The 23,695-nt window shown below is 46.1% G+C and overlaps 1 protein-coding gene across 1 annotated transcript in view; it reads left to right on the forward strand.

The window, feature by feature from the left end:
• The first annotated feature begins 246 nt into the window (after window positions 1–246).
• LOC137417054 (E3 ubiquitin-protein ligase TRIM7-like) overlaps window positions 247–23,695 on the forward strand; it is a 57,656-nt gene continuing 34,207 nt past the window's right edge. Inside the window, exons 1-4 of the mRNA XM_078770156.1 lie at window positions 247–939; window positions 17,269–17,364; window positions 18,459–18,692; window positions 19,078–19,100. Coding sequence (XP_078626282.1) covers window positions 463–939; window positions 17,269–17,364; window positions 18,459–18,692; window positions 19,078–19,100 — 830 coding nt within the window. The 5' untranslated portion in view covers window positions 247–462. The remainder of the gene's footprint in view (window positions 940–17,268; window positions 17,365–18,458; window positions 18,693–19,077; window positions 19,101–23,695) is intronic.

The raw sequence follows: 23,695 nt of genomic DNA on the forward strand, positions 1-23,695 counted from the left end.
GTAAACCTAATAAGAAAAACTCTAGCAGTAATAATAGGTTACTCTCCATTTTAATGGAGAATAAACCTAACTAAGGAAAATACATTTTATTTTTTGTTCTTAATACAGGAAAATAATACTTTCTTTTGAATCCAAACAACACAAAAACAATGCACAAACATGTTAATTAATGGTACAGTGTGGACAATTTTATAGTTGAAGTGCCAAACCATATTTTCCCCATTACCCCCAAAGTTTGTGGTTCACGGGGATTTTCACCACCTCGTGAACGACAAGGCATTCCTGTATAGACTTTAACACTGAGTGGGGTATCGTGTTCTATGAACTCTCTTGTTTCTAAGGTAATTGTGCTCCATAGTAATTTACCTGATGTTTTCTTACCTTTAAAGTTTTGTTTTTATAACTACCCCTCTCGATCTACAGGTTTCAACTCTGCTCCACTTCCTTCTCTGATACAAGAAAATGGCGTCTTCTTCAATGACTGGAGTTTGTGCAGATGAACTTCAATGCATTGTGTGCCTTGAACTGTACAAGGAACCAATTACTCTGCCATGTGGCCACTCATTTTGTAAAGTCTGCATCGAGCAACACTGGGAAAGCAGTGAAGAGGCCACAGTCTGTGATTGTCCGAACTGCCGTGAGGTATTTCCGATAAAACCAAAATGTCAAAAGAATGTGGCCCTTGCCAAATTGGTAGAGCAGATGAAATTGGTGCCAGGAGTAAACGAAGAGAAGATGAAATTGGTGCCAGGAGTAAACGAAGAGAAGATGAAATTGACGTCAGTCGTAAACGTGGAGGAGCGAAGATGCACCAATCATGGCAAGCCAATACAACTCTATTGCAAGGATGATGAAAGCTTTATGTGTGTGATGTGCATGGTTGGACAACATAAGAACCATGAAGTTGTTCCTGTGGAGATTGTTCATGATGAACTCAAGGCAAGTAAATAAATGAAAAGTTTGTTTGTTCATATAAATTATATCCGTATGAATTTATCTCCAAGAATATAAAATCTATTCTCAAAGGAAGTTAAAAGAACAAAATGCCAAAAGATATGACTGATAAATTGCAAGTTGTGTAATCATGAAAATTTCTCATAACTCAGAACATTCCTCACAAGTGGAGGTTATTTTATAGAAAGACTACGTTCTTATGATACTGTTACGGATCTCAGTTGTCGGCCTCTTTCCCTTACCAAGGGGGGCTATCCCCCTGTCTGATACTGACTGACGTGAGTCCTGAAGTTGCACAGCTCCCTCCGGAGAGGCAGGGCGCAACCTCGTTCGCGACCGCGGACAGATGTTAATTGCCGAGCGGTTTAGCAACCGCGGCACGAACCATTAACAGAGACTAAACCCGATCCTGAAACGTTGGCCAAAATCGCGCCACAGGTGTCCAATGGGGAAATCACAAAGGCGAACGGATGTGAAGAAGAAGAAGGCAAAAATAGGAAGAACAAATATGATTTATTATTCATTATATACAAGACCAAAAATAACCAAGGAGTAGGAAGGATCAGAAAATAAAGACAGAAGAGGCAGACACAGTGCAATTCTACTTACCTATACAAGCTTACTTAAACCCCAGGACAACATAGAAGACGGACGACAGTCAGACTTACACGGGGATGATGACAGGAATGGCAGGAGGTGGATGGCTGGACGGATGAGGAGGTGGGACCACCGGGCTGGACGGTTCAGCTGGACGCAGGAGAACGGCCCGGGCCGGGAGTGAGCAACCGCCGACTCTCCTCAAAAACAACGCTGCCGTCAACGCTCAAGCTGCGGTGGTAAAAGCTGCGGTGGTTCAAAGCTGCGGTGGTTCAAAGCTGCGGTGGTTCAAAGCTGCGGTGGTTCAAAGCTGCGGTGGTTCAAAGCTGCGGTGGTTCAGCTCCACGCTGCTGCTCCTCCTCCACTGATGGACTTGAACTCAACTGGTGGACTGCGGTACTCAACAACTCTCTGACGCATCTCCGGTGGACTCCTCCTGGGGGGGGGGGGGTTGCGTGACGGGTTATATATGCCACACCCTCGAACCTTCGCGAACCTCCCCGATCGTTCTTTCTCCGCCCTCTCAAGCCAAACCCCTTGATGTTCGATTGGTCGGCAAGGGCTGGTTCACTCCTCCTTCCGATGACGAGGGCGGAGACATGCCTTTCTTCTCCGAACCGACCGCGTGTTCAATGGAGGCAAAGGCGCTGACAATCAGCCAAAGCCGTAGTGGCGAATGCAGTTGGCAATAGTGGCTTTGAGGGAATTGAAAGGGGATCTATCTTATTTGAATTCGGTGCAATGGAGTGTCAACTAATGGGAAACAGAGCCTTAAGCTACTACACATAATAAGGAGATAACTATTTAAAAGGATATATGATTTGCTACGTGCATGTAATGGAGTAACTACGAGGACGACCTTTGACCTTTACACGACGGAGGGTGATATTTACAACAAGATTCACGACACTACACAGGGTGATATTTACAACAATTACAAATCCACAACAATACTTTCCCGGACACTGCTGTAGATCAATTGGTTGTAGAATGAGCGAAGTATCAAAAACAAGTCTTTTAAATTGAACAACTGACAGAAAAGGTGGTTATTGATTTTACAGGTAAAAAGGTAGGCTTGAGAGCTCACCAAATTAACAATTTTGTGCTGAGATTGTTCATGGCCCTGGGCCGAAGGATATACAGTCACTTGAAAAAGTAAGTACACCCCATGTAAAGTTTAGACTTTTTCAACATATTTCAACATACAGCTATTTGATCTTCATTTCAACAATATTGATAGATAAAGGTGATATAATACAACAAATATCATGAAACATTTACATTTTGTAGTCCATTGTATAATTTAAATAAACATAAATGCAAATTTCTCATGTGGAAAAAGTAAGTACACCCTTGGCTCCAATAGGTGGTATTGCCCCCTTTGGCAGAAACAACCTCAAGTAGGCGTTTCTTATAACTGTCTACCAGTCTCTGACATCGACTGGGAGAAATTTTTGCCCACTCCTCCATGCAGAATTCTTTCAGCTGTGCGATGTTTGAGGGGTTTCTTGCATGCACAGCTCGTTTCAAATCCGCCCACAACATCTCGATGGGATTTAGATCCGGGCTTTGACTTGGCCATTCCAGAACCCTCCATTTCTTTCTTTTCAGCCATTCCTTGGTGGATTTACTGGTATGTTTAGGGTCATTGTCATGTTGCAAGGTCGGTTGAGCTTCAACTTTCCGACAGATGGCCTCACATTATCCTCATTCACCCTACAGGGTGGTGGAAATATTATGGTTTGGGGCAGCTTTGCTGCATCAGGGCCTGGGCAGGAATATTCCACTATGAATTCTTCATTGTACCAGAGCGCTGGTATATGAAGTTTGACGTCTTTTCGAAGCTGCTCCATGCGCTCACGCTTTCGAAGCTAAGTGATATTTCTCAATCGTGTTTTTGTCGAGACTGTATCTATCTTTCGGTGCATGTACCTATAGCGTATCTTTTGGAAAATTTTCGGTGCTAATTTTTCGTACATGTATACACAATCGTCGGTTAATGGTATCGAGTATTCTGCGGCCTAGTACTCGTAGGCTTGGACTACCGTACCGTCTCCGACCTTGTGGTTTGTTTTTCTCTCAGCGATTCGTCGAATGCGCTGAAATTATTTTCGTTCACTGTTTCGTCCCAGTCGTTCACCCCGTACCTCCTTGTTTAATATCTGTACTCACAAAAAAAAAAAAACCCCCAAAAAAACTATTTCCTTCCCAGGTCTTATTCGTTTATTTGTTCTTTTTGTTCGCTCGTTCTTCGTTCGCGATCACGCGGTTAGAAATGTATAATCTCTCCCCTGAACAACTATTTTCTCTCATATATTATAACACCCTTTTCTTCTTTTCCTACAAAAGGATGCTTTCGTCTTGCTCACCAAATCTATTCATTCCAAAAAATATATATAATACCATCTCTTACAGTTCCTCCTTTCTACATTCCCTAAACTATCCAGAACTCCATCCCTCCTCCAGTGTCCTCAAACGTATTTTTGACTCGAAGGTCTCAAACTCATTTTGCAAAAAATGTTCGTTTCCCATGAATCGTACACTTTTCAAAATCCAATCTCACCCCTCCCCTCCAAATCCTCCCCATCACCCATCCCTTTCAAATCTCCCCCCTTGCCCCTTCCCTCCCCTCCCTCCTAAACTCCCCCCACACCCCTCCCCTCCGAGACTCTCCCTCGCTCCTCCCCTCCTAGACTCCCCTCTCACCCCTCCTCCTCAAAGCATCCTCCCTGCTTCTTCCTCCTTCCAACTTTCACCTTCATCTCCCCAAACCTTCTGCCTTGCTCTTCCCCCTCCTCAAATAACACCTCACTGTGCCTCACCCAATCTCCATCAAACCTTTTGTCCACCCCATTCTTCCCTTTCTCCAAGCTATTCTGAAATCTCTGACACACCTTCAACAGCTCTCCCTACCTCTTCCTCCTCTTCCACATCTTACCCTACCCCTCCCCCCCCCTGTTCTGGACCCGATGCTCCCCCTTCCTCTTCATTAACGGTATGGACCTCAAACATCCGGGGCCTTCGCTCAAACTTGACTGACCTCTCCATACAGGTTGCTTCTGACAAACCAGATGTGATCTGCTTAACAGAAACTTTCCTCCTTCATGATGTCTCTGATGCCTTGGTATCTCTCCCAGGTTACTCCCTCCTCCGGTATGATAGACCTGAGCCTCGTCCTGGAGGTGGGGTTGCTATCTTTATAAAAAACTCTCTTCCTCACTCGCCCTCCACTGCCCTCTCTCCACCTCACCCCCAGGAATACCTTTGGCTACGGCTTCCCCTTCGCTCCCACCTTTTGTTCATATGTGTGTTGTACCGTCCACCAATCAGCGATGACTCCATCTACATCTCACTGTCTGATAATATGGACCAACTTCTATCTACCCATCCCAACTCTCTCTTCCTCATATGTGGTGATTTCAATTGTCACCATGCCAGTTGGCTGGGTGTGGGTACCTCTCTCACCAGCCATGGCTCTTCAGCAAAGGACTTCTGCGACTCACTGGGACTGACACAATCTGTCAATTTCCCGACCCGGATCTCAGTCAACGGAGCATCTTCTCTTCTGGATTTGGTTATGACAAACTTCCCTGAAAATGTCTGCTGCTCTTCTTCTGCTCCAATCGGCTCATCTGATCATGTGCTTGTCAAAGTGGACATCTCTCTGACCATTCTCAGAGAGCCTCCTCAGCGTCGACGAGTCTGGCATTTCACTCAGGCCAACTGGCACGGTCTTCAAGCAGCCATCAATCATCTGGACTGGTCTCCCATCTCTACCGCCTCTGACATCAACTCATCCTGGGAATTCTTTCAAAGTAAATTGCTCTCTCTCATGCACAGATTTATACCATCTCGTCTTCAGTTGTCATACCCTTCCTCACGTCCATGGTACACGGAATCTTGTGGTGAGGCTGTTGCCCTGAAACAACTTGCTTTCGTCTCCTGGAAAGCAAATCCAACGGAAGGAAATCTCATTTCCTTTCACAAAGCCCGAAACAAGTGTGTGTCCACCCTCAGGAGAGCCAGGAAACAATATCTCACCATTCTCAAGACCGAACTCTCTTATCTGTCTCCCTCTTCCAAATCCTGGTGGCGTCTGGTCAAAACTGTTTCTGGTGTTTGTTCCCCCTCCATCCCCTCCCTCACCTCAAACGGCTTAACGGCTGACTCCGCACGTGAAAAAGCTGAATGCCTCAACTCTGTGTTTGCCTCTAAATCTTGTGTCCCAAACCCATCCCTCTCTGTACCCACCGTACCCAGTCGTACCCAGCTGCTCCTGGACTCTGTGTCCTTTCCTCCTGACAAGGTGGAAAAGTTTCTGGCAACCCTCGACTCTGATTCTGCAACTGGTCCTGACGGCATCAGCCCACGGGTCCTAAAATCATGTTCTTCTGCACTTTCACTCCCTCTTTCTGTTCTCTTCACCCTCTCTTTTGCTCAAGGTCATCTGCCATCTGCTTGGAAATCAGCCAACATCACCGCTTTGCACAAAAAAGGTGCAAAAACAGATCCCAGCAACTACAGACCAATCAGCCTTCTCCCAATTATCAGCAAAGTCATGGAATCCATCATTGCTTCAGATATTAAATCTTTCCTCTTCTCCAATGGCTTGATCTCTGATCATCAATTTGGTTTCAGACCTGGTCACTCTACTCTGGACATGCTGCTTCTGCTTTCTCAACAATGGATGGAGGTCCTCAACGCCAAACAGGAAATTAGAGCTGTCTCCCTTGACATTTCACGTGCCTTCGATACGGTCTGGCACCCTGCTCTGCTCTCCAAACTCTCCTCCTTTGGTATCCATGGAAATCTCCACGCATGGCTGGCGGACTTCCTCTCTGGTCGTAGTCAACGTGTGGCCCTGAATGGGTTTCTCTCATCTCCTCTTCCTGTTCAGGCTGGAGTTCCCCAAGGTAGTGTTCTGGGCCCTGTGCTTTTTCTGGTCTTCATCAATGATCTCTCTGACTCTCTTGAAAATCCTCTCTATCTCTTTGCTGACGACTCTACTCTCTGTCGCTCCATTCCTCATCCCTCAGATCGGCAGTCTGCAGCCTCCTCACTCTCTGCAGACCTGGACAAAATCACAGACTGGTCAAACAAGTGGAACATGTCTTTCAATCCTGACAAATCTCACACTCTTACAATGTCTCTCCGAAAGGACCGCCTGGACAACCCTCCCATCTACTTTCTCAACAATCCTCTCCAAGAAGTTCTGTCGCTCAAGCTTTTGGGTCTCACTATCTGCCATGATCTTTCTTGGGAAAACCACATTTCCAAGCTGGCCTCCAAAGCCAGTCGCCGACTGGGCATCCTCCGTCGTGCGAAGTCCTTCCTTGGCACACCTGAGCTCCTCACCACATACAAGGCTTTCATCCGCAGCTCAATGGAATACTGTTCCCCCCTCTGGGCTGGTGCTCCTGCCTCACACCTTGCTCGGCTTCACGCTGTTGAGGCCAAAGCTTTCAGAATCATTGGAATCTCCTGCGATGTAGTCAACGCCGAGGGCCTTTCACTCACTCACCGCAGGCAGGTTGGTGGTCTTTCTGTCTTCTACCGACTCCTCTCCGGCCTTGCTCCCCCAGCTCTCTCTGTGCTCTGTCCCCCCAATATTCCTTCAGGTCGCACAAGATCTGCCTGCAACCCTCTTCTGGTTAAACTGCCAAAGTCTAGGCTCTCTGCTCACCTTCACTCTTTCATTCCCCTTTTCTCCCGCCTCTGGAACAAACTCCCCCACTCCCTTCAATCCCACTCCTCCCTCCAGGTCTTTAAAACAGCTGTTCACCACCATCTCTTATCTTCCCCCATCGAAAACCTTGATCTTTTCTACCCCCGGTAATTCACCCCAGAGTCCTTGCAGTGTTCATATGTTTTAATCCTCTCCCACCTCCCCCCAAGTCCTCCCGATGTCCCTGCTCTCAAATGTTGTGTTTGTGTCCTTCCCCCTCTCTCCCCATCTTGTCTACCGCTCCCCTTGTTTTTTGTGTTTTGTGTGTCGGTTTGTCTTTTTGTGTGATTAATGTTAGCTCTTTCACGACCCTCGATCTTGTATACAAAAAAAAAAAAAAAAAAAAAAAAAGGATAAAATAATACTTCCAGTTATAGCAATTACCAAGCAGTAATGTTCAGGCCTAATTTTATTATCCATCACTGGGTGTTTGTTTTCTTGTGCTCTTTCACCTACCTCATTCTCATCCACCCTCTGAAAAAATGTCTACTTCTCCCTTCGTTGACCTCCACACCCCTTCTGACCTCACTGACAACTACAACCACACTCTCTCCTCCTGCCTTGACCAGCTTGCGCCTATAAAAACCAAAACAGTTTCTTTCACCCATTCTGCTCCCTGGTTTACCCCTGAACTCCGCCTGATGAAAACTCGTGCTCGCCAACTTGAAAGACTCCGCAATAAAACAGGTCTCACAATTCACTCCCAAGCCTACAAGGACCACCTACAACACTGCAAAGATGCCCTCTCCCACGCCCGCTCCGCCTACTACTCTCAAATTATCCACTCTGGCTCCGGAAACCCAAAAGCACTCTTCTCTACAAAAAACAAACTCCTCAGCCCCCTGGACACCACCACCCAGTCATTCACAGTAGACAACTGCATCTCCTTTCTTTCATTCTTCCAAAGAAAAATTGACAACATCTACAGCAGCTTAACCACCACCGCACCTGCTCCCCCTCAAACCACCTGCCCCCCCCTTATCCTGCCAACCCCTGTCTCAGTTCTCCCCAGTATCCCCTACTGACCTCTCTGAACTCCTCATAGGAATGAAAACTGCCACCTGCACTCTTGACCCCAACCCCTCCAGCTTTGTCAAGGCCTCCCTTCCTGCTCTCTCTCCACTTATCACTGCAACAATAAACTCCTCCCTGTCTACAGGCATCGTCCCACCATCCCTCAAAATTGCTGCTGTTACCCCCATTCTGAAAAAACCTGGACTCAACCCTGACACCCTAAACAACTTCAGACCCATCTCCAACCTACCCTTTCTGTCAAAAGTTTTGGAACGCGCTGTGGCCACTCAACTCAAACATCACCTCTCTGCCAATAACCTGTATGAAACATTCCAATCCGGATTCCGCTCCAACCACAGTACTGAAACTGCTCTCCTCAAAATCACCAACGACCTTCTCCTCTCCTCTGATGCTGGCAACCTCAACATTCTCATCCTCCTCGACCTCAGCGCCGCCTTTGACACCATCGATCACACCATCCTCCTCACCCGACTTGAAACCACCTTTGACATTACCAGCACTGCCCTCTCTTGGATCAAATCGTACCTCTCCGACAGACGCCAGTTCATCTCCATCAATAACTGCAAATCCCCCACTGCTCCCCTCCCCCAAGGTGTCCCCCAAGGTTCAGTTCTTGGCCCCCTCCTCTTCATCCTGTACCTGTCCCCCCTTGGTCACTTAATCCGCCGTCATGGTCTCCAATTCCACTGCTTCGCTGATGACATCCAGCTTTTCATCTCCACCAAGTCCATCTCCACTGCCACCCACTCTGTCCTGACAAACTGCATCACTGAAATAAAATCCTGGCTTCAAATCAACTTCCTCAAACTTAACTATGATAAATCTGAAATAATCATCATTGGCCCAAAAACGCTCACCAAATCCACCCATAACTTTGCCCTCAACATCGATGGTTTCCCAGTATCCACCTCCCCTCACATCCGGAATCTTGGCATCATCTTTGACCAAACCCTCTCCTTCGACAAATACACGAAACAGATCACAAAGATAGCCTTCTTTCACCTGAAAAACGTCGCCCGTCTCCGTCCATCCCTCTCCTCCACGGCTGCAGAAACCCTCATCCACGCCTTCATCACCTCCCGTCTGGACTACTGCAACAGCCTCCTCTTTGGTTCACCCTCAATAATCACCAATAAACTCCAATACATTCAGAACTCCGCTGCCCGTCTACTCACCCATTCCCGGACCCATGGTCACATCACCCCCGTCCTTTACAAGCTTCACTGGCTCCCCATCCCCCAGAGAATCCAGTACAAAATCCTCCTCTTGACCTACAAAGCCCTCCATAACCTGGCCCCATCCTACCTGACTGACCTCCTCTCCAGACACACTCCCACCCGCAACCTCTGCTCTGCTGGTACCAACCTCTTGACCCCCCCCCCCATGCGGACCAAATTCAGATCCTGGGGGACAGGGCCTTCTCCATCGCTGCTCCCACCCTCTGGAACTCACTACCTCACACCATCAGAGACTCCTCCTCACTCACCACATTCAAAACATCACTCAAGACCCACCTTTTCAACACTGCATTCAACATTTAACCCACAGCATTTAACCCCTGACTATCTCTTCTCCTTCTCCTTCCTTTCGCTTTGATTATTTACCTATTGATTTTTGTCTTTTTGCACTTGTTTTTTGTACTCTGTCAAAGCGCCTTTGGACTTCTTGAAAAGCGCTATATAAAATAAATGTATTATTATTATTTACTTCCTTGCATCACAATGTTCACATTCATACTGAGTCTCGGCCAATGGTAGTCTTATCCTGGTTTCAAAGATCTTCAATAATATTTATGATGACACGACAATCAGACTTTAAAAAATTACTGGACTTGCCAAAAGCATGAAGCAACAAATTATTTTGAGTTTTTTTTAATGATCTCATTTTTATATTCTGTTCAAAGAGGACCAGCATATTAATCATGGAAACTCCTTTAACAAACTATGATGTAACTGGAAACCAAAGTTGAATTGTTCTCCACAATCAAAATGGCTGTTTGAAATGTGCAATGACATTGACAAGGACACAAGTCTACAAATGAACACAGACAGGTTTTTACATTGACAGAAAGGGCCTTAATAATCCAACATTGCAGTTGAAATCAAAACCTTCCTTTTCTCTCATGGCCTGATCTCAAACCATCAGTTTGGTTTCTAACCCCAATCAATCATCCTGGACCTCCATCTGCTGCTCTTCCAACAATGGATTGAGGCTCTGAATTTTAGAAAAGAGATCAATTCTGTATCTCCTGGACATGGCTCAAGCATTTATCCAAATCTGCTATTGTGTCTTCCTCTCTTCCACTTTCATAGTCATGCCTCGGTCTCAATGGGATCCTCTTCCAGGTGAGAATCTAAGGCCCCAAACCAGTCTCAGGTTAAAATTTTGCTTTTAACACTACCCTCTGCAGCACCACTCATCCTCCAGAAAGGCAGGCATCAGCCTCTTCCCTCTCTGAAGATGTGTGAAAAAAGAAGAAGCTGGAGCAGCACTTGGAATTGTAAACCCTGGTGAATGTCAGTCTCACTTCGTCTCTTTAAAAGGACCATCTGGGAAAACCAATCCATTCCATTTAAGCAACACTTGCAATTCAGGTCTTCAAACGTGTTAACATCTCCATTAGCCACAATCCCTCCTGGACCAACTAAATATCTGAGTTGGCTTGCAAAGCCATTGCCTCATTGGGAATTCTCCATCATGCAAAGACAAATTGTAATTTTTAACAACCCACAAGGCTTACAGCTGCAGCCCAATGGAGTATTGCTTTCCTTCTGGGCTCATGTTCCTATTTCACACCTTTTCAACTTGAATCCACGGATATCGAGGCCTTCAAAAGCAGTGGAATCTCCTTCAGCAATGCGGCATCCCTGGGCCTGTTACTCCTGCATCGCTGACAGCTTGGTTGGCTCTCTATCTTCTCCTGTGTCCTTGCTAGCCTTTCACCCTCTCCCCTTTTAATGTTCTGTCTCCTCACCCTTCAACCCCCCATAGGGTTCTGCCACGAACTCACTTCTTGTGAAACTCCCAAAATCCAGACTCACTGCTCACATCCATCAAGGAATGACTTAACACGACAGAGAATGCCCGATCTGTGGTTGCTTTTGCAAACCAACTTTGTAACATATTCAACCGAAGAGATGTCAGAAGATAGACACTGAATCTCGAAGACACTCAGTGGTTGAACATGGAAATATGTGGGTTTATGTAATGGTCCTTCTGGTGTGAGACTGAGAGAAATGCCAGGAAGGCAAGGTGTGATCCATTTTGTTTGTCCAACCATTACAAATCGTGAGGATACAGTGCTGTACTATATAATGTGGAGTCATTTGTGCAAGTGCTGGAAGCAAAGAAGCCAGGTATGATGGCTTTTTTTTTTTTTTTTTTTTTTTTTTTTTTTTTGTATACAATATCGAGGCTCGTGAAAGAGCGAACATTAATCACATGAACACACAGAAAGACAAACCGACACATAAAACATATAACATAGGGAGCGGTAGACAAGATGGGGAGAGAGGGGGAAGGACACAAACACAACATTTGAGAGCAGGGACCGAGAGACATGGAGACATCGAGAGATCTGAGAGAGGGCGAGGGCTTTGGGGGGGGGGGGGGGCGTGGGAAGGGGGCAGTGGGAGAGGTATAAAACATATGGACACTGCCAGGACTTCCAGGAAAGAAGTTGGAATTTCAAACAAGGTGGATCTGGGGTGAATTAGCGGGGGTAGAAAAGATCAAGGTTTTGGATGGGGGAAGATAAGAGATGGTGGTGAACAGCTGTTTTAAAGACCTGGAGGGAGGAGTGGGATTGAAGGGAGTGAGGGAGTTTGTTCCAGAGGCGGGAGAAAAGAGGAATGAAAGAGTGAAGGTGAGCGGAGAGCCGAGATTTCGGCAGTTTAACCATCAGAGGGTTGCTGGCAGATCTTGTGCGACCTGTAGGAATATTTGGGGGACAGAGCACAGAGAGAGCTGGGGGTGCAAGGCCGGAGAGGAGTCGGTAGAAGACAGAAAGACCACCTACCTGCCTGCGGTGAGTGAGTGAAAGGCCCTCAGAGATAGCTTCATCGCGGGAGATTCCAATAATTCTGAAAGCTTTGGTTTCAACAGCGTGAAGCCGAGCTAGGTGTGAGGCAGGAGCACCGGCCGATAGGGGAGAACAGTATTCCATTGAGCTGCGGATGAAAGCCTTGTATGTGGTGAGGAGCTCAGGTGTGCCGAGGAAGGACTTCGCACGACGGAGGATGCCCAGTCGGCGACTGGCTTTGGAGGCCAGCTTGGAAATGTGGTTTTCCCAAGAAAGATCATGGCAGATAGTGAGACCCAAAATCTTGAGCGACAGAACTTCTTGGAGAGGATTGTTGAGAAAGTAGATGGGAGGGTTGTCCAGTCGATCTTTTCGGAGAGACATAGTAAGAGCTTTCTTGTATGCAGCAGTTAGTGAGCTTGACAAGTCGAACAGGATGCTACTTCATATTGATTATCGAAAATATGTCCAAGCCATGTTATATCGACATGTATCTTGACGATTTGTTTCAGATTCAAGCCTTCTTACCATTTCTAATTGCGAAGCAAAATCGTTTGCAAAGTTGAATGACACAGAATCCAAAATGATGATCCATGATTAGGTTCTTTGAAAAGACAAAAGACTTTCCATCTTTATCGATAATGGTTGACATGATTTTGCTTGCAATGGAAGTGCGCTTACCGAAACTACACACACTGTTTTGATGAAACTTGCCCACAACCTTCATCACTCATGATGTACAAAAGTTTGTTCACCGCATTAAAAAATATCATGGTCTCTGGGGGGTTTGAGTGATTGTTGCTCTTGATGCAGGTGAGCTTGAGGACCCGCGGTCTTATTTTTGCTTGGCTCATGGGGGCGATCCCCAAAATGTTGGGCATAGAAATTTTTTGACCCCGGTCGTAATTCTTGCGAAAAATGCCAGGGGTATGGAAAAGGCCTCTTTATATGGTATGTGCCATGTGGCAAAGTACAGAAACGAAGGGACATTTCATAGCTTGTAGAAAATGTCAAAGAATAGAAAAGAAGGCACTGCCCTCTCTCCACCTCACCCCCAGGAATACCTTTGGCTACGGCTTCCCCTTCGCTCCCACCTTTTGTTCACGTGTGTTGTACCGTCCACCAAACAGTGATGACTCCATCTACATCTCGCTGTCTGATAATACGGGCCAACTTCTATTTACCCATCCCAACTCTCTCTTCCTCATATGTGGTGATTTCAATTGTCACCATGCCAGTTGGCTGGGTGTGGGTACCTCTCACCAGCCATGGCTCTTCAGCAAAGGACTTCTGTGACTCACTGGGACTGACGCAATCTGTCAATTTCCCGACCCGGATCTCAGTCAACGGAGCATCGTCTCTTCTGGACTTGGTTATGACTAACTTCCCTGAAAATGTCTGCTGCTCCAATCGGCTCATCTGATCATGTGCTTGTTAAAGTGGACATCTCTCTGACCATTCTCAGAGAGCCTCCTCAGCCTCCTCAGCGTCGTCGAGTCTGGCACTTCACTCAGGCCAACTGGCACGGTCTTCAAGCAGCCATCAATCATCTGGACTGGTCTCACATCTCTACCGCCTCTGACATCAACTCATCCTGGGAATTCTTCCAAAGTAAATTGCTCTCTTTCATGCACAGATTTATCCCATCTTGTCTTCAGTTGTCATACCCTTCCTCCCGTCCATGGTACACGAATCATGTGGTGAGGCTATTGCCCAGAAACAACTTGCTTTTGTCTCCTGGAAAGCAAATCCAATGGAAGGAAATCTCATTTCCTTTCACAAAGCCCGAAACAAGTGTGTGTCCACCCTCAGGAGAGCCAGGAAACAATATCTCTCCGTTCTCAGGACCGAACTCTCTTATCTGTCTCCCTCTTCCAAATCCTGGTGGCGTCTGGTCAAATCTGTTTCTGGTGTTTGTTCCCCCTCCATCCCTTCCCTCACCTCAAACGGCCACACGGCTGACTCCGCATGTGGAAAAGCTGAATGCCTCAACTCTGTGTTTGCCTTGAAATCTTGTGTCCCAAACCCATGCCTCTCTGCACCCACCGTACCCAGTCGAACCCAGCTGCTCCTGGACTCTGTGTCCTTTCCTCCTGACAAGGTGGAAAAGTTTCTGTCAACCCTCGACTCTGATTCTGCAACTGGACCTGACGGCATCAGCCCACGGGTCCTAAAATCCTGTTCTTCCGCTCTTTCACTCCCTCTCTCTGTTCTCTTCACCCTCTCTTTTGCTCAAGGTCATCTGACATCTGCTTGGAAATCTGCCAACATCACCGCTTTGCACATAAAGGTGCAAAAACAGATCCCAGCAACTACAGACCAATCAGCCTTCTCCCAATTATCAGCAAAGTCATGGAATCCATCATTGCTTCAGATATGAAATCTTTCCTCTTCTCCAATGGCTTGATCTCTGATCATCAATTTGGTTTCAGACCTGGACACTCTACTCTGGACATGCTGCTTCTGCTTTCTCAACAATGGATGGAGGTCCTCAATGCCAAACAGGAAATTAGAGCTGTCTCCCTTGACATATCACGTGCCTTCGATACGGTCTGGCACCCCGCTCTGCTCACCAAACCCTCCTCCTTTGGTATCCATCGAAATCTCCACGCATGGCTTGTGGACTTCCTCTCTGGTCATAGTCAATGTGTGGTCCTGAATGGGTTTCTCTCATCTCCTCTTCCTGTTCAGGCTGGAGTTCCCCAAGGCAGTGTTCTGGGCCCTGTACTTTTTCTGGTCTTCATCAATGATCTCTCTGACTCTCTTGAAAATCCTCTCTATCTCTTTGCTGATGACTCTACTCTCTGTCGCTCCATTCTTCATCCCTCAGATCGGCAGTCTGCAGCCTCCTCACTCTCTGCAGACCTGGACAAAATCACAGACTGGGCAAACAAGTGGAACATGTCTTTCAATCCTGACAAATCTCACACTCTTACGATGTCTCTCCGAAAAGACCGACTGGACAACCCTCCCATCCACTTTCTGAATAATCCTCTCCAAGAAGTTCTGTCACTCAAGCTTTTGGGTCTCACTATCTGCCATGATCTTTCCTGGGAAAACCACATTTCAAATCTGGCCTCCAAAGCCAGTCACCGACTGGGCATCCTCCGTCGTGCGAAGTCCTTCCTTGGCACACCTGAGCTCCTCACCACATACAAGGCTTTCATCCGTAGCTCAATGGAATACTGCTCTCCCCTCTGGGCTGGTGCTCCTGCCTCGTCTTCCGAGCTCGTCTTCACGCTGTTGAAACCAAAGCATTCAGAATCATTGGAATCTCCCGCGATGAAGCTAACTCCAAGGGCCTCTCACTCACTCACCGCAGGCAGGTTGGTGGTCTTTCCGTCTTCGACCGACTCCTCTCTGGCCTTGCCCCCCCAGCTCTCTTTGGGCTCTGTCCCACAAATATTCCTACAGTTCGCACAAGATCTACCTGCAACCCTCTCATGGTTAAACTGCCAAAATCAAGACTCTCTGCCCACCTTCACTCCTTCATTCCTCTTTTCTCCCACCTCTGGAACAAACTCCCTCACTCTCTTCAATCCCACTCCACCCTCCAGGTCTTTAAAACAGCTGTTCACCACCATCTCTTATCTTCCCCCATCCAAAAACTTGATATTTTCTACCCCCGCTAATTTCACCCCAATTGCACTTTTTTGGAATACCAACTTCTGTCCCGGAAGTCCTTGGTGTCCTTGTGTTTTATACTTCTCCCACCCCCTCCCCCCCCCCCTTCCCACACCTCCTCCCCCCAAGCCCTCTCCCTCCCACACATCTCCCTGCTCTCAAATGTTGTGTTTGTGTGCTTCCCCTTCTACACCCATCTTGTCTTCCGCTCCCTCTTTTTATATATTTTGTTTTGTCTGGTTGATTCGTTTGTGATGTAAATGTTAGCTCTTTCATGAGCCTCGATTCAGTATACAAAAAAAAAAGAAAAGAATCGACATTTCATAGCTTGGACAAAATGCCAAAGAATAGAAAAGAAGGGGCATTTAATAGCTTATAGAAAATACCAAAGAATAGAAAAGAAGTGACATTTCATAGCTTGTCGAAAATACCAAAGAATAGAAAAGAAGCGACATTTCATAGCTTGTAGAAAATGCCAAAGAATAGAAAAGAAGGGGCATTTCATAGCTTGTCGAAAATACCAAAGAATAGAAAAGAAGCGACATTTCATAGCTTGTAGGAAAGGAGCGACATTTCATAGCTTGTAGAAAATGCCAAAGTATAGAAAAGGAGCGACATTTCATAGCTTGTAGAAAATGCCAAAGTATAGAAAAGAAGCGACATTTCATAGCTTGTAGAAAATGCCAAAATATAGAAAAGAAGCGACATTTCATAGCTTGGAGAAAAGGAGCGACATTTCATAGCTTATAGAAAATGCCAAATTATAGAAAAGAAGCGACATTTCATAGCTTGTAGAAAATGCCAAAGAATAGAAAAGAAGCGACATTTCATAGCTTGTACAAAATGCCAAAGTATAGAAAAGAAGCGACATTTCATAGCTTGTAGAAAATGCCAAAGAATAGAAAAGAAAGGACATTCAAAAAATCTCATGTGCATGTTGGTCTACCCTTATGTTCTGAGGAGGAACCAAGTAATGCTCCAGAAAAGTTCATATGAAGGGTGCCAATTTCATTCATTCAGCTGCATGAAGAAGTAAATGTATTTTATTTGCCAGATGTAGAGCGCCCCTTTGTAGTCCACCTCTGCTTCCTTTAACGATCAATTATTCACCATGATAAATAATGTTGATGACCTCTCTTCTCATGCAGTTGTATAAATAAAGAAGAGTTGATATTTATTTTGGAATCTATAAATGTCTAGTCTCCACTTTTTTTGCAAATACATTTTTAAATCATTATGTGCAGTTTGTGCCTTATCGTTTCCACATACAGATGAACAATTCCCTTTACCTGGACTTATTTATTCTGTGCAGGGCGTTTTGGCTGCAAAGTGTCCTGAACTATCAAAGTCAAAGCAGCACCTTGAATCCCAACTCCATCAGCTGAAGCGGCAGGTTGAACAAACACAGGTATGAAATACCAAGGAATGGACGTGATTGAAGGAAAGAGAATTAGCATCTGGAAAAAATATTTGTTCTCCAATGGGTGACATCACCACAGCTCAAACTACACAATATTACTTGCATCTCAGCCATCTCAAGCCACCTCTGGCCATCTACACATACTAGCCACCAACCACCTGACCCAAAACAATTTCAATCCATGACCATTAATGTCAGATTTATTTTTAAATCCAACTGAGCAGACTTTTTTTTGGAAGTTGTGTGCTTAAAATGCTTTCAAGTTATTGTTTAAAATGCTCTTTTTGGATACAAAAGTCAGCTCATGGAAGAGCAAAAAACAGAGTGAAAAAAGGAAATGTATTGACGGTGCGGCAGTGGGGCAAAAGGTGGAATCCGAAAAGGTTAGGGAATTAATTAATGGGCAAAAAAGAAAAACAACAAGATGTGAAGAACACATTAACCTGCAAGACGATTGGTTTAGGGAAGTGGGGAGTGGTGGTGAAAAGTGGTGAAAATAGTGAAAGTGGTAAAATATTGCAGGTTTGGATGGTTCAGGATGACGGGAGAGGGTAGTGGGATGCCAATATCGAGCCGTGGAGGGTAGAGCGGGATTGAACTTTTTCATGAAGATCGTTTCACAAGCCAGAGAAAAGAGTGGAGGTAGGCAGGTATCCTGTAATATTACTGCCCACCTTTGTGCAAATCACTGGAAACAAATTCCCTGGAAACAAACTCTGTCCATATCTGAACAAGTGTTGGTGTTTTTTTGTGATCAGGAAATCTGAAATATTATTTTATTTCTTTCACTTTTAAAGATTTATACCTTTTCTGCCTAATTCTGTCCATCACATGCGAACTGGTTAAAATCTCCCTCATCTCGGTTGGGTAAATGTTGACATTTTCCATCAACCCATCAACTCACCCCAATAAGTGTTGTAGATAAGTGTCCTGTCCAAAACATTGTCCTTCTGAACGTACTCGTGCAATATGTCCTAATCCTTCCTCAGTCATAATTCTTTGTTCTCTTTAGTTTTAACCTTCTTTCTGATGGTTTATTTGTGACTTTTAACTCTAATCACACAATGATTGATTTATTCCAGGATTCAGGCAAAGGGACTGTGGACAGGATGGAGGAAAAGCGATTGGCGTTGTACCAATATGTGGATAAATCCGTGGATCTGATGAAGAGTAGCGTGATCAAAAGGCAAAATGAGAAGATTTGTCTTCTTCAGAAGCAGATGGACAAGGTGAAGGAGCAGTTGAACTCTCTCCAGGAAACAAATTCCACATTGAAAGCAGCACTCCAGGATCTTGAGACTATTTCTTTTTTAAAGGTAGGCATTCTTCGTCACCTTTTACAAAAATGGTAATGTTTAATTGTCAATGTTTATTGAATTTAATTTTTTTAGAAGAGGAAAAAATTGACTAATCATAAACTTTCAGGACATGAGAACCTATTGAATGCTCGGATTTGGGGTATTGCTCGGAGAGTGAATTAATGGTACATTGTACTTCAGAAGGACAATAACACAACATGAATATACCATCATATGTGGAGATATCGTCCTTGACACAGACCCTGGAAGTTCATTTATCACTCTTGTTTCGGGATTATAGTTTCACATTTACCACAATATTTATGAAGCATTATTTACATTTATGAAGAGAGCATTCATTAACGAAGAAGTCTTGAGGTAATTCACTTTTCTTCCTTTTCAGGGTTATAAGGATGTCATAAAAAGGTGAGACTGTGATGGTGTCCATCACGTTGTTTGACACATCATGCTTTTTTCCTCCTCTCTGTTCCTTCTTCAGAACCATCATTCATTTTCAATCATCTCCAGATATATTTTATTTTCTACTTCTTCCAAAAATATGTAATTCACAAAAATGTCTCAACTCGTTCCCATTTGATGATCCTTGTTATATAATGTAACCTGAGTCCATATTATAATAGAGAACATGAAGAAAATAAAAGTTTATCAAGTCTATTTGTTTCACCCATTCTCCTTTTCATATATGTGTTGAATTATAGATTCTCATCGAAAGATTGGCGCAAATATAAATTCCATCGATCATTCTATTTCAACCACATCCCTGGTGTTGGGCTAGCGGCTAGGGTGCCAGCTTAGGATCCTAGGATCCTGGGTTCGAATCCCGGTCGATCGCTGAATTAACGCCAGGGGGGTTGACTCAGCCTGTCATCCTTCCGAGGTCGGCTCATTGAGTACCAGTTCACTGTTAATGCCCTGTTTGTCGTAAAAGGCGACAAACAGGGTTTGCGTCAGGAAGGGCATCCGGCCATAAAACATTGCTTCAAAAAGGGGACCAAAAAACAACAACAACCACGGTGCCCGAAAAAGGCCAACCCCTGCTTTGCGGGGAAAAATGGCCTCTAAAGGTGGTTATATATTCTATTTCAACCACAAGTTGTCCTTTTTTGGGTTTTTTGGGATACAGAATTGAGGCTCGTGAAAGAGCTAACATTTATCACACAAACAAATCAAACAGACAAACAAAATATATAAAAAGAGGGAGCGGCAGACAAGATGGGGAGAGAAGGGGAAGCACGCAAACACAACATTTGAGAGCAGGGACATCGGGAGATGTGTGGGAGGGAGATGGCTTGGGGGAAGGAGGCGTGGGAAGGGGGTGGGGGTGGGGGGGGGGGTGCGAGAAGTATAAAACACAAGGACAACAAGGACTTCCAGGAAAGAAGTTGTTATTTCAAAAAAGTGGATTTGGGGTGAAATTAGCAGGGGGAGAAAAGATCAAGGTTTTGGATGGGGGAAGATGAGAGATGGTGGTGAACAGCTGTTTTAAAGACCTGGAGGGAGGAGTGGGATTGAAGAGAGTGATGGATTTTGTTCCAGAGGTGGGAGAAAAGAGGAATGAAGGAGTGAAGGTGAGCAGAGAGTCTTGATTTTGGCAGTTTAACCATAAGAGGATTGCAGGTAGATCTTGTGCGACCTGCAGGAATATTTGGGGGACAGAGCCCAGAGAGAGCTGGGGGAGCAAGGCCTGAGAGGAGTCAGTAGAAGACGGAAAGACCACCAACCTGCCTGCGGTGAATGAGTGAAATACCCTCGGAGTTAGCCTCATAGTGGGAGATTCCAATGATTCTGAACGCTTTGCTTTCAACAGCGTGTAGACGAGCTTGCCGTGAGGCAGGAGCACCAGCCCAGAGGGGAGAGCAGTATTCCATTGAGCTGCGGATGAAAGCCTTGTATATGGTGAGGAGCTCAGGTGTGCCGAGGAAGGACTTCGCACGACGGAGGATGCCGAGTCGGCAACTGGCTTTGGAGGCCAGATTTGAAATGTGGTTTTCCCAGGAAAGATCATGGCAGATAGTGAGACCCAAAAGCTTGAGTGACAGAACTTATTGGAGAGGATTATTCAGAAAGTGGATGGGAGGGTTGTCCAGTCGGTCCTTTTGGAGAGACATCGTAGGAGTGTGATATTTGTCAGGATTGAAAGACATGTTCCACTTGTTTGCCCAGTCTGTGATTTTGTCCAGGTCTGCAGAGAGTGAGGAGGCTGCAGACTGCCGATCTGAGGGATGAGGAATGGAGCAGAGAGTGGAGTCGTCAGCAAAGACATAGAGAGGATTTTCAAGAGATTCAGAGAGATCATTGATGAAGACCAGAAAGAGCACAGGGCCCAGAACACTGCCTTGGGGAACTCCAGCCTGAACAGGAAGAGGAGATGAGAGAAACCCATTCAGGGCCACACCTTGACTATGACCAGAGAGGAAGTCCACAAGCCATGCGTGGAGATTTCCATAGATACCAAAGGAGGAGAGTTTGGTGAGCAGAGCGGGGTGTCAGACAGTATCGAAGGCACGTGATATGTCAAGGGAGACAGCTCTAATTTCCTGTTTGGCATTGAGGACCTCCGTCCATTGTTGAGAAAGCAGAGGCAGCATGTCCAGAGTAGAGTGACCTAGTCTGAAACCAAATTGATGATCAGAGATCAAGCCATTGGAGAAGAGGAAATATTTCGTATCCGAAGCAATGATGGATGCCATTACTTTGCTGATAATTGGGAGAATGCTGATTCGTCTGTAGTTGCTAGGATCTGTTTTTGCACATTTTTTGTGTAAAGCAGAGATGTTAGCTGATTTCCAAGCAGATGGCAGATGACCTTGAGCAAAGGAGAGGGTGAAGAGAACAGAGAGAGGGAGTGAAAGCGGAAGAACAGGATTTTAGGACCCGTGGGCTGATGCCGTCAGGTCCAGTTGCAGAATCGGAATCAGAGTCGAGGGTTGACAGAAACTTTTCCACCTTGTCAGGAGGAAAGGACACAAAGTCCAGGAGCAGCTGGGTACGACTGGGTACGGTGGGTACAGAGAGGGATGGGTTTGAGACACAAGATTTAGAGGCAAACACAGAGTTGAGACATTCAGCTTTTTCACGTGCGGAGTCAGCTGTGTAGCCGTTTGAGGTAAGGGAGGGGATAGAGGGGGAACAGACACCAGAAACAGATTTGACCAGACGCCACCAGGATTTGGAAGAGGGGGACAGATAAGAGAGTTCGGTGTTGAGAATGGAGAGATATTGTTTCCTGGCTCTCCAGAGGGTGGACACACACTTGTTTTGGGCTTTGTGAAAGGAAATGAGATTTCCTTCCGTTGGATTTGCTTTCCAGGAGACAAAGGCAAGTTGTTTCTCGGCAACAGCCTCACCACAAGATTCCATGTGCCATGGACGGGAGGAAGGGTATGACAACTGAAGATGAGATGGGATAAATCTGTGCATGAGAGAGAGCAATTTACTTTGGAAGAATTCCCAGGATGAGTTGATGTCAGAGGCGGTAGAGATGGGAGACCAGTCCAGATGATTGATGGCTGCTTGAAGACCGTGCCAGTTGGCCTGAGTGAAATGCCAGACTCGTCGACGCTGAGGAGGCTCTCTGAGAATGGTCAGAGAGATGTCCACTTTAACAAGCACATGATCAGATGAGCCGATTGGAGCAGAAGAAGAGCAGCAGACATTCTAAGTGAAGTTAGTCATAACCAAGTCCAGAAGAGAAGATGCTCCCTTGACTGAGATCCAGGTCGGGAAATTGACAGATTGTGTCATTCCCAGTGAGTCGCAGAAGTCCTTTGCTGAGGAGCCATGGCTGGTGAGAGAGGTACCCACACCCAGCCAACTGGCACGGTGACAATTGAAATCGCCACATATGAGGAAGAGAGAGTTGGGATGAGTAGATCGAAGTTGGTCCATATTATCAGACAGCGAGATGTAGATGGAGTCATCACTGTTTGGTGGACGGTACAACACACATATTAACAAAAGGTGGGAGCGAACGGGAAGCTGTAGCCAGAGGTATTCCTGGGGGTGAGGTGGAGAGAGGGCAGTGCAGCGCGAGTGAGGAAGAGAGTTTTTGATAAAGATGGCAACCCCACCTCCAGGACGAGGCTCAGGTCTATCATACCGGAGGAGGGAATAACACGGGAGAGATACTAAGGAATCAGAGACATCATGAAGGAGGAAAGTTTCTGTTAAGCAGATCACGTCTGGTTTGTCAGAAGCAACCTGTATGGAGAGATCAGTCAAGTTTGAGCGAAGGCCCTGGATGTTTGAGGTCCATACCTTTAATGAAGAGGAAAAGAGGGAGCATCGGATACAGAACAGAGGGGGGGAGGGGTAGGGTAAGATGTGGACGAGGAGTAGAGGAGGTAGGGAGAGCTGTTGAAGGTGTGTCAGAGATTTCAGAATGGCTTGCAGAAAGGGAAGGATGGGGTGGACAAAAGGTTTGATGGTGATTGGGTGAGGGACAGTGAGGTGTTATTTGAGGAGTGGGAAGAGCGAGGCAGAATGTTGGGGGAGATGAAGGTGAGAGTTGGAAGGGGGAAGAAGTGGGGAGGATGCTTTGAGGAAGAGGGGTGAGAGGGGGGAAATGGAGAAGAAATGAGGGTGGGGAGATTTGAAGGGGAGGGGGGGGAGTTTATGAGGGGAGGGGTTAGGGGAGAGTTTAGGAGGGAAGGGACAGGGGGGGGGGGATTTGAAAGGGATGAGAGATGGGGGAGATTTGGAGGGGAGCGGTGAGGGGGGAGTCTAGAAGGGGAGGAGTGAGGGAGAGTCTAGGAGGGCATGGGTGTGGGGGGAGTTTAGGAGGGAAGGGGCAAGGGGGAGATTTGAAAGGGATGGGTGATGGGGAAGATTTGGAGGGGAGGGTGAAGATTTGAAAGAGATGGGTGATGGGGAAGATTTGGAGGGGAGGGGCAAGGGGGGAGATTTGGAGGGGAGGGGTGATGGGGAAGATTTGGAGGGGAGGGTGAAGATTTGAAAGAGATGGGTGATGGGGAAGATTTGGAGGGGAGGGGCAAGGGGGG

The sequence above is a fragment of the Myxine glutinosa genome, chromosome 1 (assembly GCF_964187855.1).
Source record: "Myxine glutinosa chromosome 1, kmMyxGlut1.1, whole genome shotgun sequence".
Classification (NCBI taxonomy): Eukaryota; Metazoa; Chordata; class Myxini; order Myxiniformes; family Myxinidae; genus Myxine; species Myxine glutinosa.